The 19,419-nt window shown below is 42.0% G+C and overlaps 1 protein-coding gene across 4 annotated transcripts in view; it reads right to left on the bottom strand.

Annotated features, from left to right (window-relative positions):
- spata6 (spermatogenesis associated 6) overlaps positions 1 to 19,419 on the bottom strand; it is a 141,653-nt gene that overhangs the window by 78,100 nt on the left and 44,134 nt on the right. For all 4 annotated transcript variants that reach the window (XM_078561155.1, XM_078561158.1, XM_078561159.1 and 1 more), the window contains exon 6: positions 9,908 to 9,988. In XM_078561155.1, the coding sequence (XP_078417281.1) occupies positions 9,908 to 9,988 (81 nt within the window). The remainder of the gene's footprint in view (positions 1 to 9,907; positions 9,989 to 19,419) is intronic.

The following is a 19,419-nucleotide window of genomic DNA, read 5'->3' as shown; positions in this document are numbered from 1 at the left end:
ATGGGAGAGAGGGAAAAAAACTTAAGTTGTGAACCTGCTTGTTTTGAAGATGGTCTTGTTGGAGAACAAGCTGAGAAAGGAAGGCTACCTCAACAGCAACTCAGTAAGGCTCCTTCCACCTTCCAAATCCATGACCTCTACCACCTAGAAGGAGAAGGGCAGCAGATGCATGGGAACACCACCAATTGCAAGTTTCCCTCCAAGCTACACACCTTCCTGACTTGGAACCATATCACTGTTCCTTCACCGTCGCTAGGTCAAAATCCTGGAACTCCCTCCATAACAGCACTATCGGTGTACCTACACCACATGGACTGCAGCAGTTGAAGAAGGCAGCTCACCCCCACCTTCTCAAGAGCAATTAGGGATGGGCAATAAAAATGCTGGTCTAGCCAGCGATGCCCACATCCCGTGAAAGAATAAAACAAAATTACCAAGGCTAGCGCTGCTTCAGTTGCAAAGAGATTAAGAATTGTTAACGAACAGTGCAGAATCTGATCCAGGACATGTCAGTTATGATGCTGATTTCAAAGTCAAATCAGATACAGAAAACAAAATCAGAGGGAAAGAAACATTGGATTTAGAGAGAATGATAAAAGAGATAGGAAGAGTAAGTTAAAAACAGATATTATTTACATCTCCAAATAATTAAAATCTGAAGGACTAAGACTTCACACTAATAAAAGTTGTTTCAGTGCCAGAGAGGTTGTTTGTTATAATTAAGATTTAGCATGTCATTAAAAAGGTACTTTAACTGAAATGAACAAGCCCTAATTTCTTCTGGTGAGTTTAATGTGTATCTATTTATAAAGTAAATACAGCAACCTCATACTATTCAATATATTTGAATGATGAGTTTCTCCATAAGATCCCGTTCTTGTTCAGCTTCTGGAGGAGCAGGGCATCTCAGACTGCAACCTCCTGGTTTCCACATTTAATTGCACATATGCAGTCACTAGAAATTACTGTTCAATTTCCACATAGCTATTGGTAAGTGCTGTTAACCTGACTGTTATTTCTACTGCAAAATTCAGCCCAATTACATAACCAATCTAAAACAGTTTTGCCATTTACAATAAAACCATTGGAGTAATTCAGAGTTAAGTACAGATACTAATAGTTTATTTTGTTACGGTTGAGAATGGATGTATATTTTATAAGAAATACTGAAAATAAAGGTTCTTGATGTTATGATCCCAGCTGATGTTATTACTGGACAAGTCAGATCCCAGAATGGAACTTGATAGACTGTAACATTTTTAAATTATTTTTTTAACTGTGGAGGGTACTTACTGAAACAGATTTACAGGAGTCTGCTGTTGACTTATAGCAAAAACATAAAACATTTATTAAACAAGAAACATTAACTATGTTATACTTGACAACAAAAAAGGTTGGAAAGATTTCAACACAGACACCAAGGAAAAAATGATTCAAATTCACACTATTCCTTTTATCTCAGCAATACCCTTACAGACCCAACACTCCAGTGAAGAGGTATCATTATTTCCACACCAAGGCTAGTGCTGGTTCAGTTGCAAAAAGGTTTATTTTCCAGTGGACTTCTGAACATTCATTAGAAGTCCTTCCACAATTGGTATTTCCCATGAGATATCCAGAAAACACAATCTAAATTCACTTTTACTTTAGCAATTTGGCTTCTTGGACCTTTACTGTCTTCACTCTGTGGTATACACATACCAACTGAACTAAATCTGCCTTTCTGTCTCTCCCTTTGTCTATGTGTGTCTTTCTCTGATCCCCTGTTGCTAGGAAACAGCACAGTGTTTTTCTACTTTTTTTGTTTGTTTTAACTTCCCTAAACTGCTAAACCCTTGGTAACCCATCTCTTCACTTCAAGAGTTGTAAAACCTCATTAAAAATGGCTGTATATAAACAGGACCTGGAGACTTCCTGGCTCCATCTCAAAAAAAAACTCTAAAATGAAACCAAACTCAGGTTTCGCCTTTCTTAACACACAGAAGTATAAATTAAACTTAAAGCTATATCTTGCTCCTAACAGCCACAAATACAAATATAACTTATTTAAATCTATATCTAGTTCCTAACTCCTCCCCGCAAAAAAAATGAAAAGTTATCTTTAAGAGGTATTTTCATTTTCCATTACCATCTCCTCTTATCACTACCTCTAACTTACTTATATAGATTTTACTCTAGCTGTAACAATGTATTAACATCAAATATATATATGGATTTTTCCATAAGAGTCATATTCTACACAAGTCCATTTTGATCACGACATTCTTCTTCCTCCACATTTGCTCCCGATAAAACATCTGCAATTAATCTGCTATTGTATTGTCTCTTCCTGCTACATGAATGATTTTCAAATTGTATGGTTGTAGCATTAAACCCCACTGAAAGTCTCAGATTCTTGTTGTGAAACTTGCTAAAAAGGTTAAAGGATTATTGTCAGTATAAATAACAGTCTCTGCAGAGTTGTTGGATATGTAGACTTCAAAATATTGCAGAGCCAGCACTAAACTCAGTCTCCTTTTCCACTGTTGAGTATTTTCCTCTGACACAAATTTAACTTTCAAGAGAAATAACTGACTGGCTGTTTGATCCCCATCTTGTCCTTCTGTAGCAAAACTGCACCAACACCCACGACTCTGGCATCAACAGCCAGTTTAAATGGTTTAGCATAATTTGATGCTGCTAAAACCGGTGTACTAATCAGAACAGCTTTCAAGCTGTCAAAGGCACTCTGACACTTCTCTGTCCATTCAAACCTTTTTGCCTTTCTTTAATAAGCTTGTCAGGGGAGCCACTACAGTGCTGAAATTCAGGACGAACTTCCAATAAAATCCACTCATGCCTATATACCACAAAATCTCCCAATTTGTCTTAGGCACTGGAAAATCCAAGATAGCCCTGATTTTTGCTTTTCTAGGTGCTACTTGACCTTGTCCCAAAGTGCGTCCCAAATAAGTCACTCTGCTTTGGCAAATTCACTCTTTGCCAAGTTTATGACCAAATTGGCTCTTTATAATCGATCAAACAATTCATCCAAGTGTTGTAAATGTTCTTCCCAGGTTTGACTGAACACAACCAAATCATCAATATATTTAACAGTGTTGCATAATCCTTCAATACCTTGTTGGTTAATCTTTGAAAAGTTGCTGCTGCATTCTTCATTTTGAAAGGCATGACTTTACCTTGATAAAGTCAATCCAGGGTTACGAAAGCTGATACTTCTTTGGCTATATCAGTCAATGGAACTTGCCAATATCCTTCAATAAGTCAATTTTTGTAAGGAACCTTGCTACTTCAATCTTCGAATCATGGAATCAGATATGAATCTGCCTTTGTGGCTGCATTAACTTTGTGATAGTCTATAGACAATCATTGTGACACATCTGGTTTTGGCACCGTTACACTAGGTGAGCTCCAGCTGCTGTGACTCGGTTCAATAATGTAATTTTCCATCATGAGCTTGATCTCTTCCCTCACTTGGGCTAACTTCTCTGGATTGAGTCTGTAAGGATGTTGCTTTATGGGTGATGCATCCCCCACATTAACCACATAGACCAAAGACGTTTTCCCTGGCCTATATACACAAATTGATTTATGAGTTTGTAATAGTTTTTGTAAGTCACCTTGACAGTTTTCTGGAAAATAGCATAATGTTGCATCTAAATTTTTAAGCACCTTTGTATTATCCAATCTGATTACTGGAGGGTCAACTTTAGAATTTTGGATTTCTGATTCATTCTCGAATCACTCTGATATTTTAAGTTCAGTCCCTATTTCTATTACCACTGGAAACACACTCCTCTCCAGACTACCTTCCCTGTCATAATATCACTTTAACATATTAATGTGACACACTCACTGACTTTTCCTCCTGTCTGGAGTACTTACTATACAATTTACATCATTCAGTTTTGTTTTGATTTGGTAAGGTCCAGTGGACCTTGCTTTTAATAGTTCACCAGAATCAGGTAACAACAAGATCACCTTGTCTCCAGGAACAAAATTCGAGCGTTGGCATTTTTATCTGCCCGAGGTTTCATTGTTTGTTGAGCGATTTTCAAATGCTCTTTGGCCAACTCACATGCTTTGGTAAATCTTTCCCGGAAATTTGACACATATGTCTAAAGCGTAGTCTCTGAACTTTGGTTTATAAATTTTTCTTAAATTAATTTAAGTGGTCCTCTCACCTCATGCCCATATATCAGTTCAATAGGACTGAATCCTGTAGATTCATTAGGGGACTCACTAATAGCAAACAGTAAAAATGAAATTCCTTTATCCCAATCATTAGAGAATTCCTGACAATAGGCTTTAGTCATGGTTTTTTAAGTTTGATGCTGTCTTTCTAGTGTTCCTTGCGATTGTAGATGATAAGCTGAAGATTTAAATTGTTTTATTCCCAAACTATTCATTATTTCTTTAAATATGTGTGACATAAAATTTGAGCCTTTATTCAATTGTATTTCCTTGGTTAATCCATGTCTCGTAAAGAATTGAACCAACTTTTCCACTTCCATTTTCTCCGTAATCTTCCCCAAAGGCACTGCCCCAGGAAATCTTGTTGGAACATCCATAACTGTTAAAAGATACTGATTCCCACTTCTGGTTTTAGGTAGGGGTCCCACACAATCTATTAAGACCCTGTTAAATAGTTCTTCAAGAGCTGGTATCGGAATTAAGGGTGCAGGTTTAATTGACGCTTGGGGTTTCCCCACTACCTGACATGCATGACATGTCTAGCAGAATTTAACCACATCTTTATGCAATCCAGGCCAATAAAAATGGCCTGTATTTTGGCCTGTATTTTCCTCATACCTAAATAGCCTGCCATTGGAATTTTGTGAGCCACTCATAAAATTTAATTCTGATACCCAGATAGTACTACCACCTGAAGGACTACTGCCCATTCCTCATCGACGGGTATTTGAGGTGGTCTCCATTTCCTTATTAGCACTTTGTCTTTTAATTAATAACACTCAGGTGTTTGTTCTGATTTAGTCTCTGAGTAGATCATTTGATACAGCTCTCTCAATTCAGGATCAGCCTGTTGCATTTCTACTAAAGAAGATGGGCTAAACATGTCAGCCACATTCTCTTTACATTCCTCTTTATTGCAAGTTTTCAAAAAATAGTGTCAGATGGCTGAATTTCTACGTTATCTCACTTTTGTATAGCTTCTTCTTCTTCCTGTCTAATTTTATGGGCCTGACAGAGTCAGGAAACAATGCAGAGTATTCCTTCTGTAGCGTCTCAGTTTCTCTCCCTTCCACTGGTTGTTCCAACACCTTCAGCGAGGCTAATATTTTTGCACCAGCTAAGTCATTCCCCGAGGTAAAGTCAATTCCTTCTATAGGGATTTGATGCACTACTCCAGCTGCAACTTCTTCACTAAGTCATTCTTTAATCCAACTCTATATAATGGAAATGAGTTTACAATCTCCATGTATAGCTCCAATTAATATGTTTTCCTTCATTAGCTCCTCTGGAATTCAAATTGTAACATCAGCTAACATCAGTGTGCTCCAGTGTCTCTCAATATCTTTATTGGTTTGCCACCTTAATTAGAAGAATAAAGGAATGCCTCTCCTCCATAAACAAAGTCTTTAAACCTTTCCACAACGTGTTTACTTATTTTAGTGGAGGAGTAAGGGAACACATCTCCCTTTGAGATAACACATCCAGAACCTTTAGTAGCCTGACTCTCTTTAACAGTAATCAAGGAAAGATTTTCTTGACCATTCTGAGCCATACCCTTCTTCCTAATAGGGACACATTTCACCTGTACCACTGCTACGATTTTAATACCCATTTCCTTTACTGATACAACCTTTTCTGAGGATTCTTTATGCGTTCTTACTCCTGCAATAGGTGTCCCATTTAATTTCCAGCAATTACTTTTAGTATCTCCAGTTTTATTACAATGGAAACATAGTATTTTCTTTACATCACTTTTCGGTTCTAGCCTATCTCCTTCTGTTTGTTGTCTAGAACTTGTACCTTTACCATCACCAAATTTTCTATTCCTCCTGTTTCCTTGTTGATTCCCATATGACCATTTTGCCATATGTAACTGTCTGTGTAAGATATCATAGATATCAGGCAAAACTGCTGCTTCTCATATATTTGATACTTGACGCTCATCTGGAATGCTATTTCAGAATTCTTCCATAATCATGATTTCCCTCACGTTCTCAAAAGTTTTCTCGAATTTCAGTGATTGAAACCATTGATCCCATAGCATTTATTTTTCTCTTTCAAATTCTACAAATGTCTGATTGGGTTTCTTTCTTATGGTCCTCAACTTTAATTGATAAGCTTCAGGGACAAGCTCATAAGCATTGAGTTCTGCTATCTTAATTACTTATGTCATGAAAATATAATAATTTTCATAACATTATTGTGATTTATTGTAAAGGTAGGTTAATAGGGGGATTTGGATTAGTTTCTCTGTGTGGATGTGTGTGTGTGGGTGATTTAATTGAATTGGAGACAGTTGGTCTCTAGCTTCTGAGTTATCAAAAGGGAAGCTAGATTTGAAATGCTAAATATGTAAACATGGCTGAAGTTTTAGAATGTGAGGTGTGAGGAAAATCTGCATTTTAGATAAATTAGAGTAGTTTGAATTTCAAAGAGGTGGTAGGATGTTATACCTAGCTAAAAGAAGCTAAGCCAAACAGTGTGTTTATTTTTCCCAAAGGTTACTGATAATATGAGTACTACGAAAGATGTATATTATGCGAAAAATAAAGTTGCAAAGACATATTGGAGCAATGGAATTTATATTAAGAAGGGAGAAACATGTATAAAGTTATGTGTAAGGGGGAAGGTCTTCTAAGGTCTAACACAAGTGTGAAAAGCCTCCAGCTTCTGTTCATCAAGTTGCTGCCTACAAGAACCAAAGCTAAGAAAACTCAATTTGAATATCACTGTCCAGGGTATTGTATGCTTTGCCTGGGCCTGTTAAACTTATGTTTTGTTTTACTGTTGCCTTAATGGAGGTGTAACTGGGAGCCAGATTAATTAGGAGATTTAGGAGTTGTTATAGTTGTAATTTAGAGACCCATGTGAGCACTTAAAATCTTTTCTTTTATTAATAAATGTTTAATTTAGTTTTACAAAAAACCTCTAAGTCTTGGTGGACTTATTACTACTGAATTCAAGTAGTTGTGGCAGCTGTTTCAAGTTTCCCTCTGGGATTTGAGCAGCTTGGCATTCACCATCCGCTGTGCCATAACACTTTGTAGTCTGCAGACTGTTCCTCTGACAAACTAGTGTGCACATTCATAGCTGTACCTGACAGGACACTTTGTAACATTAAGGTCCAAGCATCTTTTGGCCACTTCAACTTCACAGCTATCTTTTCAAATGGGGTGAAATATCTTTCAACTCCATCCTCTGTAAATGTAGGCACTAAATGAAGATTTTTATTTAATCAGATTCCTCAGGGGAATCGGAATCATCTTCTGAACCACCATCTCCTCTTTCTTCCATCATTTTAAACTTATCCCTAGCCAATGCATGCTGTCTGAGCTCTTTCTCTCTTTGAAATTCAAGCTCAAGTTTTCACATTTCCATTTCTTTCAATCTTTCTTTTTCATTCTCTTTTTCCAATTCAAGCTTTTTCATTTCCATTTCTTTTTCCTTTTCAAATTTAAGTTTTTTCATTTCTATTTCTTTTGCTCTTTTTCTTTTTCCTTTCTTTCTCATGCAATTTTTTTCATTTCTCTGTCTTTTGCTAATTTGACTTCTTTCATTTCTCTTTCCTTCTCTTTCTCCTCCAATTCAAGTTTTTTCATCTCTTTTTCTATCTCAAGTTGCTTCATTTGCAACTGAATTTTTGCTATCTCTAGCTGTGACGCACCAATTTCAGGTGTCTTCCCTTTTAATTCTAAAGGTTGGAGAATTACTTTAAACATATCATCATTACAAAATCCTGCTTTTATTTCTACCTTCAATTTATCTGCCAACTCTTATTAGTTTAGCTTTAGTCAAGGATTTTGAGTAATCTACTTATACATCTTTTATTCCCAGAAAATTCTTAGCAACAGTCAAAGCCATTTTGAATTCCAAACTGTGTATTACTTTACAGTAAATCCTATTCATATGCACAGTAACTTCATGTCCTTGGGCTGAATTCTCCGGTCGTGAGCGGGGGCGGGGCATGCTCACGAACACATAAAATGATGCGCGGTTATGTCGGGCGGGTGTCCCAACGTCACCGCACGTCATTTAGATTTTCAGTTCAGCAGGCGCGCAGCAAGGTCGGTTGCGCGCCCGCCGAACTGTCAAAGGCCTATTAAGGCCATTTAAAACCTAACTAACTCAATTAAATGAGCTGCCTGTCCAACCTTAAGTTTGGCGGGCAGATGAAGAGCCCAAGTGGCCTTCACATTTTTCACGAAACCTCATCCACGGGTTTCATGAAGTGTTTTAAAATCTAATAAAAATTTTTACATTAATTCTTTGACATGTCCCAGCTCACGTGACAGTGTCACATGAGGGGACATGTTTTAAAAGTTTTTTTTCCCCTTTATTTCAATTTATACATGTCAAACTAACCTCCCTGCGAAATAGCACAGGAAATGTCTCAGGGAATCCCCCCCCTGCCCGCACAGGGAGCGCTGAGCGTTTCCGGGCGAGCGTCACGATGGGTGGGCCTTAATTGGCCTGCCCATGTAAAATAGCAGCGCGGCCCCCATCGGGGGTGCCGATTTGTTTTGCGCCCGCCCAACCCCCACCAACGGGGGGAAAATTTTTCCTCTTGTTTCTTTAAGGATTCACAGATCCCACTTAAGTTCAAGGATTCTAATTCTGGACTGGCCCCCACTTTGTTATGATCACAGCTGATGGTATTACTGGACAAGTCAGATTCCAGAATGGAACCTGGCTTGATAGACCATAATTTTTTAAAACTTTTTTTTAACCCGCAGAGGATACTAACTGAAACAGATTTACAGGAGTCTGCTGTTGACTTTTTAACAAAAAGATAAAACATTTATTAAACAAGAAACATTAACTATATTATACTAGATAACAAAAAGGTTGTAAAGATTTCAATACAGACACCAAGAAAAAGATGATTCAAACTCACATTATCCTTTTATCCCAACAATACCCTTACAGATCCAACACTCCAGTGAAGTGGTACCACTATTTCCAGAGCGAGGCTACAACTGGTTCAGTTGCAAAGAGGCTTCTTTTCCAGTGGACTTTTGAACATTCAATGGAAGTCCTTCCACAATTGGTATCCTCCTTGAGATATCCAGAAAGCTCATTCTAAATTCACTTTAACTTTGGAGCAATACATCTGAGTTCTTTAAGCACATTTCCTCAGCAATCTGGCATCATTTCCAGCTAGACAGACCTTTTTTGTCTTCACTCTGTGGTATACACATACTAACTGAACTAATATTTGCCTTTCTGCCTCTCCCTGTGTCTCTGTGGGTCTCATTCTCTGACCCACTGTTGTTAGGCAATAACACAGTTTTTTTCCCTACTTTTTATGTTTGTTTTAACTCCCTAAACTACTAACCTCTTGGTAACCCATCCCTTCACTTCAAGAGTCGTAAAACCTCATTAAAAATGCATGTATACAAACAGGGCCTGGAGACTTTCTGGCTCCATCTCAAAAAAAACTCTAAAATGTAACCAAACCCAGGTTTCACCTTTCTTAAGCACAAATAAAAAAGTATAAATTAAACTTAAAGCTATATATTGTTCTGAACACCCACACATACAAATATAACTTACTTAAAACTATATCTAGTTCCTAACATTAAAATTATTCCATTCTCAGCACAAACAGTACAAACTTCAGTCAATTTTTTTTAAAAATGAACCAGTAATGCATGTGATGTTACTGAACTGAAGAAGCTTATTTTTACCTGAAATACAATTAATCAATGCTCACCTCATATTCTATTTGTGCAAGGTCAAGTGGACATTCTTTGATTATTGAGGTTGTTGAGAATTCCAGTCTGGGAGCTATACCCTGAAGGAGAAAAGACCAAATGATATCAGAGACCAGAATCTCTTTCACATATGCACTTTCATGCAGAAAAATAAAAACATAGGATTATCAGGACATCTGCAATTACTCGAACTGAACTGATCTCCTTTTAATCATATTTCTCAATTACAGAAAAATGATAAGGTCAAAGTTTCAACTGGTACTCCAGGACTTGACTACAAGCATTAGGCTGACATTAGAGCGTAGTGCTGAAGGATTGTCTTGGGATTGAGATATTAAATCAAGGTTCCAACTGCTAATTAAGGTAAACTACAGATAGTGCCATGGCACTATTTAAAGAACAAAGTGTTCTCCCAGTATTGTCGCCAAGATGCTTCCCTCTCACCACCACCAAATAATACCAATTAAATTGTTTATCTCATTTGCTGTTTTGGGGCTATGTTACGCGCAACTTGGCTCCAATCTGCCTATATGTCACAGTAACTACACTTCTTAAAAATAATAGTGCACATCTTGGAGCTCTCTCCCTAACAGCATTGTGGGTGTACCTACACCACATGGACTGCAGCAGTTCAAAAATGCAGCTCACCACTACCTTCTCAAGGACAATTAGTGATGAGTAATAAATGCTGGCCTAACCAGCGACGCCTGCATCCCATGAATGTATTTTTAAAAATCTAGTGCACTCTGCATGGGTGGGATTTCCATTCAGGGGTCAGAACACTGATGTTGCAGTCACTTCCAGGTTCCAACCCTGCACTGCGTCAGCAATGCTTACCCATCGTAATTTCCATATGAGAAAGAACTAATTGGTTCTGAAGAAGAGTCCTACGAACTCAAAATGTTAACTCTCTCTCTCCACAGATGCTGACAGGCCTGCTAAGTTTTTCCAGCACTTTCTGTTTTTATTCAGATTTCCAGCATCCGCAGTATTTTGCTTTTATTTTGGCCTAGAGTCATGTCACTGCCCAATTTGCAGCAACAAACACAGGAAGGAGACAGGACATAGGCAGTAACAAGCCCGTTTTAAAGGACAGGTGACAACTATTGTTGAGGCTTCCATTTGTCCAAGGAATGGAAAAAGAATTGGAGCAGAGGGGAGTGAGGGGGGAGTCGAGCCCACCACCCCCCCCACCCCCAACCCTTCCTCGACCCCCCGTGTCTCAATGGAGGTGTTGCAGAAGGCAATGACTGAATGCAGAAACATCCTATTCCCTGCCACTGGTGCAAGGAATTATGGAGCGGATGCCAGCTGCTCCCCAGCTAATGCTCCTCTCCAGTGAGCAAGGGCACCATGAAACGGCTCATGTGGCTCTATCACTATCATCATCTGCTCCCATGCCTCTTCCAACAGGTGCAACATCTGTGGAGTCACACCCTGTGACTGAGGCTGCCCCCGCAGTGATGCTGGTGCAGCAACCTTTGGAGGTGCCCTTACCCCACCAGCACCTCCACACCGAAGCCGAGGACCATGGGTATCTCAGGCCCAGACAGGCGCTCGCAAGCAGTGTGCCTCCACCTCTTCCTCAGCCACAGATGGGGCACCACGCATGAGTGGCTGTGAACGCAGGCCACCACATTGGTAATGTCACTTAGTGCGTCACTTAGATGTGTCTGCTATAAGTAATATCACACCATGGTTTGATAAAGCACTGGGCATGTTGTTGCACTAAGGCAGACTTGTGTGTCTTTATTTCATCATGGCGACCGTTGCCAGGAACCCGCGGATAATCTTCAATGATGGGAGAGAAGTTAGCGACCATCTGGCTGGACAGACACAGCCTTATGCGGCACTGACACTCCGACATGTCCAGGTAGCTTCTCCATTGGCGGAATGGCTGTCAAATAGTTGCAATATCCTGGGAACATGATACAATGCTATGTAAATGCAAGTTCTTTTTTTAGTGCCAGGACTCAACAAAAGCACAGGAATAAATATTTGCAGTCACAAGAACTATGGGGTTGAATTTGTAAGGGACTCTCCAAATTATCTGCAATAACTCTGGCAGAAGAACTGTGGAAATTGTGTTTACGCTGTTTCTCCAAGTTTTCTGCAAATCTTCTACTGAAGTTACAGTGGATAATCTGAAAACTCACCACAAATTCAATCCTTATGTCTTTAGGGTGATGATACCTTCCCCATTTTTTTTACGTCCCTCACCCAAATTGCTGTGATGGTAATATTGCCTTTATTATTACATCCCACCTTAGTCTGTCCCTCACTCTTCTGGCAACTTATCCTCTTCTACCTGTTTCCTTTTGCTTAAAAACCTTGCTCTCTACTCTCACCCAAGTCTAACACCAGGTTTCTCATTGAGATACCCTCACTGCTTTTTCTTCCACAGCTTCTGCTGAGTGAGTTCAACCTTTATCTCAATTCACTTCTCTCCTGAGTTCACTGTCCTTCTATCCCCCCTTAACCTCTCCCTCCATATGAACTCTCCTACTCATACTAATGGCCAACCTCTCGACCTCTGCATCTCAGTTGCCCTCTTTATTCCCTTTGTCTAAATCACAAGGACATCTCTGATTGCATTTCTGTTTCCTTCTCCACCCACATCCCCCTTCCTACCCTACTTCTTTCTGTATCTGCCACAGAAAAAATCTTTCCCCAAGTCACTTGGGACTGCACTTTCAAACTCCCAGAAACTTTTCATCCTCTATTCACTGTCATACTATAGTTACCAATCTGCTCAATCACACCTTCATCTCCATTTTGGTGTCCTTGACCCAACAAAATCCTTACGCTTTCTTTCCCACTTTGATTTTTCCCTTTAATACCATCATTGCCTTTGGCATCCATCAGAAACTCCATTCCTTGGCACCAATTCCATCCCACTGGTCATTCTCTCAGGCTGAACCAGACTGTTTGAATCATCAGCATCCTGTTTGACACTGAGCCGAGCCTCTGTATCCATATCATCAAAACCACCTACTTCCAGTTCCATAATTTTGCCCATCTGCTGCTGAAATCCTTGTCTGCGTTTATGCTAACTCCTGATGTGACCGTTCAAATGCTCTCCTGCCCAATCTCCCATCTTTCACTGGCCACAAACTTAAGTTTATCCAAAACTCTGATGCCCGTATCCTAACTTGCACCAGGTCTCTTTCATCCATCACCACTGTACTTGCTGATCTACACTGACTTCCAATCCAGTTGCACCTCAATGTTAAAACTCTCATCCTCATGTTCAAATCCCTCCAAGACCTCACCCCTCTCTATGTCTGTGACCTTCTACAGCTCTGCAAACCTTCAGGAACTCTGCATTCCACCAACTCCAGTTTTTGTGCACCCCCACTTCCTTCAACCTCACCAATGGTGGACCTGCCTTCAGGTATCTAAGCCCTACATTATGAAATTCTCTCCCTAACCCTTCCTCCTCTCAATTCTCCTTTAGGACCCTCCTTAAAACTTACTTCTTTGACCAATCTTTGGTTAGTGTCATGATGTCTTCTTCTTTGACCAGCTGTCAATTTTTGTCTGATTACCCCCCTGTAAGCTGCCTAGGAATTTTTTAAGCTACATTAAAGGTTCTGTATAAATGCAAGTTGTAGTAATAGTATTGAGGCTATAAATTATACCAACATGAACAGGAGTCAGAGAGCTCTAAAATACTTTAATTTTGTATTTTTCTGATGATCAGTTAACTTTTATACACCTTTATGGCAACCAATTAACGAGAGTTGCTAAATATAACATAGGTTAACAAAACCAAAGTGAGAATGATACTGTGGAGTTACTAGCCACAAAATTCTTGGTCAGTTGTTGCACCACTGGAAGTGGAACAAGGCAAGACTTTCATTTTCAACTGGTCCAGATCCTGACTCTGTCAACAAATCTCAGTAAACTGCAAAATAACATGTTGTTTTTGCAGAACTGCAGTGCCTATCCCAGCACTTCACCAGGTTAAGTGTACAAAAGAAGAGCTGAAAGATTCCAAACTTAACTCTCAGCCTCAAAACACAACAATTCATTGCCACAGAAAAACATACAAAAAAAGTGATGGGTCTCACTTTTGTCAGGATGTAAAGCAGGTGTACCAAGCATAGGAGGTAACTGAGGCACAACTGGAGGAATTTAGAGCATCTAAATAATGTAAAGAATTAAAAAGGCTAATGAAATGTTAGCCTTTTCTCAAGGGGCTGGAATACAAAGGGGTGGGAGTAATGCTACAATTATATAAGGCTCAGTAGGATCTTATTTAGATTACTACATGCAGTTCAGTAACACACCTCAGGAAGGAATATGTTGGACTTGCAGGGGTGTAGTCCAAATTCACCAGAATCACTAGGCCACAAGGTTTAAATTATGAGGACAGGTTGTATGGACTAGGCTTGCATTTCTATGAGCATAGAAAATTAATTGAGATTTAAGATTATTAAAGGAGTCGACAGGATAGAAGGAAGCTATTTCCTACAATTACGGGAGTCTAAAACAAAGAGGCGTAAAAGTAAAATTAAAGTCAGGGCATTCAGAGGTGATATCAGGAAGCAATTCGTCACACAAAGGGCAGTGGAAACTAGCAACTCTCTCCCCTAAAAAGTTGTTCAGGCTAGATCAATTGAAAATTACAAAACTGAGGTTGATAGGTCACAGGCCTGAAATGTTAACTCTGTTTATCTCTCCTGTTACATGCCCCATGGAGACCAATAACTTATAAAAAAAAAGATGAATTTTCCAGCAATCAGCGGAAAGAATCGCACGTGGATTTCACGTTTTAAGACTTCCATTGTAATAAACAAACTAAAATCAACATACATTAAGCAGTATTTAACAGGTAATGTACCAATGTGCAGAAAAGTACTTTCCCCTTAACTAATTAACTCTATCGAAAATACAATCCATTGATACATTATGCCATGTTCTCAGCAGATATGTAACCTTGTAGATTAAGGGCAGAATTTTCTGTTCTGGAGACTCAGTGAGGTGGTGGGCGGGATAAGCCATGTGTTTCCCACCGGGTGACGGAGCAGGTTCTCACACTTGATTGTACACTTGGAACCTCATTAATTACGCATCAGCGAGCCGCTCTCCGAATCACATGGCAGAGCGGGCACTGATTCGTCCATTCCATGGTCGCCTTATGGGGTCGAAGGTCCTGGCGCCATATTTAAACACCACCTGAACACACATATTCACTCTCTGCAGCCCAGCTGTGTGGTCTGGACGTTCTAAGATGGTCCCATGGAGTAAGAAGCCATGCACCCCAAGGTTCAGCCACGACTTCTGATGGCTCTCCTCAATGCCATCCGCAAATGCCTTGATGTCCTCTTCCCAAGGGATGGAACCAGGAGGTCCACCAACCTCACCCTCGCCGACCTGGGAGGGGGTCGCAACAGAGGCCTGTGTTGTTGGGACCCAAAAGAGAAATGCTCTGCAGTGCAGGAAGAGGATGAATGATCTAATCCACTCATCCAGGGTAAGTCAACCTTCTGCATGCTTCCCAACCTCTCCTCCATCTCTTCTCATCACATTTCATCCAATTGTTTTCATGCAGGGCAAGCTAGCCCATAAACGGAAGGAGAGTTCCCCAGGCGGGAGGAGGGACAGTGGACATCCAGGAGCTCACTCCCTTTGAGGATGAGGCAGCTGAATTGGCAGGGGAGGACAGTGATCGCTCCTGTGGTGAAGGCACAATCGGCCTCCCCCAGCAACCCACTGTGGATGAGCCCTCCATTAGTTGACCACATCCTGGCCATCAGTGAGTGACATGCAATTTTGCATTCTGCCCGCTCATGAACAAAATCTATCTCCTGTCTCTTAGGCACGGGACGCAAACACAGTCCAGCTTGACCATCCACTCCAGCCCCCAGTCCATCTCAGATGAAGACCCATCACAATGTTCACCTGCACCTTCCATCAGCGCAGAGACACACAGCTCAGTGGGTCCTAGATCTAGATTAGGTTCGGGGTCACTTTCTGGAGAACACCTCATTGACACACCTCCACTGCAGTTGGAGGTAGTGACAGTCCAGATCTCTGATGATGATTCTCTGGAAACAGCCATTGCCCACGTGTTGGAGAAGCAAAGGCAGACAACGGAACATCAGGCAGAGTTGAAAAAGGCAGTCAACAAACGAGAGCAAAGGATGGAGGAGCCCTTCTGCGTTCTATCTGATGCCGTGGCTCCAACATTGGAAAGGTGCTAGTCGCCTTGGAGATCATGGTCCATCAGGTTCAGCTGGATTTGCGCTTGGACCTGCATTTCATCGCTATAGACATAGGTGCGATCCGTCAGTGGTTAGATGAGAGGGGGATGGGGCATCTCGACCTCTCTCCAGATGCCCTTTCTCCTCAAGTGATCAGGCAGGGGCCCTCGGGTACCCAATGGGAGAAGGACCATCAGCTAGACACCCCGGGGTCATCTACCCAGGAGACTCTGAAAGTTTCCAGCTGCTCCTAATCCCCTCTGTCCATGGCCCCTTCAGCTCCAGCTCCGCAGGCCGAGAGGGTACACCTGTCCCACAGCAGGAGACCCAAAGCAGGTTGGAGCTCTTCAAGCCTTCAGAGGACACCTGCCAAAGTCATCTCAGTCATCAGGGCATAGCAGTCAGCAGACTGCCTCCACCTCTGTTGCGGATTTTTGGGCTGCACCAAGATAAAGCAGTAGGGTTAGGAAAATTAAAAAATACTGAGAGCACAATGGTAGCGCCAGTGTTCACTCACTGTATATATCATGCGCCTTTGTAAATACATTTTGAGTTCATGATAATGGTCTTAGCATGTGAATACCTCTTGCATATGAATCCCTGTGAGGGTGACCCAAGCCTCCACTCTGTGATTGCCTCCCTTTGTGCGCCTCAGATTCATGTGACTTAAGTTAGTCACTTTCCCCTTGTGCCAAGTAAAGGAGATGTGTCAAGCCATATCCTGAAAGTAACTACACATTGAGATTTGATCCTTTAAGCCTTGCAACACACCATAGAATTATGTGTGCTCATGTATCTTGGAGGGTTAACTTTAATGTTGTTTCATCAACACTGAGCTGTGTTCATTGTGAATGTGAAAGCACACGACCTGGAGTCATTATGGTCTCTACAACCATGTGCAACTCTCTGTGGCTGCTGGAAGTGTCACCTTCAGATTGATGCAGGATGCCCGCTGCTGTGCAACCTTTCATCTCACACACCAGCTCTGCGCAACTTTGGGTGCTGACCCTTCCAAGAATGAGGGCTTCGTGATCCTTGAGGATTACAGATCCAAGGCCGGATGCCGATGTTGCTTGCGATGTCACTGCTTGCAAAGTATTTTCCGATCACTGGCAAGGCGCTAAGCGGCAGGAGAAATGCGCTCAGGTCCCCTTGCCTGGATGTTACTCCTGCTGGAACCTTGTGCCTTTCAGTGTGTCATGGGCATGTCTTCCACGTCGTGCCGCTGCGATGGCATCCTCATGCGGAAGGTGACCATCATCATCCTTAGCTTCCTGTCCTTCCAAGCTCTCCTCATCCGAGGACCACTCTGCCTCATCCATGTCTCCCTGTAGCAAGTGATCTCCCCTCTGGTGGGCCAGGTTGTGCAGGGTGCAACGGACCACAATAATATGGGATACTCTCTGTGGAGAGTACTGCAGTGCCCCACCTAAACGGTCCAAACACCGGAAGAACATCCTCAGGGTGCCAATGGTTTCTCAGGGAGGGACCTTGTCACAGAGTGCACCGTGTTGCATCTCTCCTCTGAGGCACTTTGAGGATGAGGCACCGATGTCGTGAACCATCTCTTCAGCAAGTACCCCTTAGCACCCAGGCAGCCAACTTGCAAGCGCTTCAAATATTTGTGGCACCTGGGAGTGACTCAGGATGTAGGAGTCGTGAGAACTCCCAGGGTACCTGGCACAAACATGCATGATCTGCTTCTGAGTTACTGATTGCAACTCCAGCTTTTCAATAAAGTCTTCATGAGTTCTCTCAGCTGAGCCTTCATCTCCATGTTGAAATTCTAATAAGTATGAGGTTTCCCCCGAAAGGGCCCCAGAGTCCAGCTGTGGATTCCTCCCACACTGCCTCAGATTCCTCCTATGATTCTTTTCAAGCTTCATTTTTAAACTGCATCATTGATTCGGGCTCTCAACATGGTGGTGCTGTAGCTTCGACCCTCCCCCATCACTATTCACATCCCTCCAATCATCCTGGAACACCACAATGTACAGGTAGATCTCCCTCTGGTCACTCTTCAGCCTCCCCCAGTAACCCTGAAGCCTATTGCGATTGCTGTGGACATTTCTGTCCTTCCCCCGAACCCATCACTGTAGATGACCCCATGCCCCATGTAGACCCCTCCCCTCCCTATCTTGAGGTCATCTGCACGGTCACATACAGAGGCGCAACCCCTAACCAGAGCTTCGAGTACCCCCTCCCTACTTTATTATGTTTTCCCCATTTACAGGCTGCAGATGCCTCCCCTGACCATAACTATTCCATTTGCAGCCCAGTACCGAGCCAGCCACCCTCAGGATCATTGTGCGTGAGGCACTGGCCACACCCTGTACACCAAAATGTGCATGACCCCCATTGAGCAGGCAGGCCTTGCCCCTCCCTGGACTGGGACCACGAAGTGTGTGCCATGTGTAGCCGTGTAGCATAGCCCACAAAGCCCAGGACTGCCTTTAATCTTTCACCCCAGCAATGAGCACCACAGAGATCCAGGACTGCCTTTCAACTCTGACCCAAACAAGGTGGTTCACAGAGCCCCAGGATTGCCTTTTATCCCTCACCCCAACCATTTCGCCACAATCCCAGAACTATGACTGACAACTCATCCCCCTGCTTCCTTCAGGACTCAAACCAACCTTCAACCCCAGTCCTGAGTCTCTGGCACCTCTTCCCTCTTGTGCAACATTAAACCCCCCTTCCCTCCAGTCAAGAGACTGCGTGCACCCCTTCTGCCTTGTGCCATCTACCCCCCAAAACCGAGTCTGTGTGCACCCCTTCCATGTCGAGCTCCAGCTCCACCACTCCCAGACATCCCTCTGCCTGCCATCCCGCATTCCCCCCACCCTATGCTGGTCTCTGCTGGTAGAGTGCAGCCCTGTCTGCACCCTGCAGCACCCAGTGCAAGTAGCCTTGCCTGCAAACCTGCACACCCAGTTCAAGCAGCCCTGCCTGTGAACTCCACCAGTCTCGTGTTAGAGAGCAGCATTTTTTTTTTTTTTTTTTTTGCAAAAATATACTTTATTCATAAAATATCTTCAATCACATTCCAAACCATTTCAAAAACACCATTACAAGGGTACAATCCAGGTTAAACTTTTACAAAATGTATCACCAGGTGCATCAGTACAAACAATATTACAATCATTTACAGCCTTTCATTTTGAGCTGTACAGCCCGAGGGGCTCTAAACAGTTCCCAGTCTCTCGGTGCGCTGTGGCAGAAAGGTCTTAGACAGCGACCCTTCCCCATTGCGCCTTTGCGGCAGCTGCCCCAAGCTTTAGTGCGTCCCTCAGCACGTAGTC

Source organism: Cetorhinus maximus, chromosome 17, assembly GCF_964194155.1.
Source record: "Cetorhinus maximus chromosome 17, sCetMax3.hap1.1, whole genome shotgun sequence".
Classification (NCBI taxonomy): domain Eukaryota; kingdom Metazoa; phylum Chordata; class Chondrichthyes; order Lamniformes; family Cetorhinidae; genus Cetorhinus; species Cetorhinus maximus.
The sequence above is the reverse complement of the archived record's forward strand: the minus strand, read 5'-3'. Positions and strand labels throughout refer to the sequence as shown.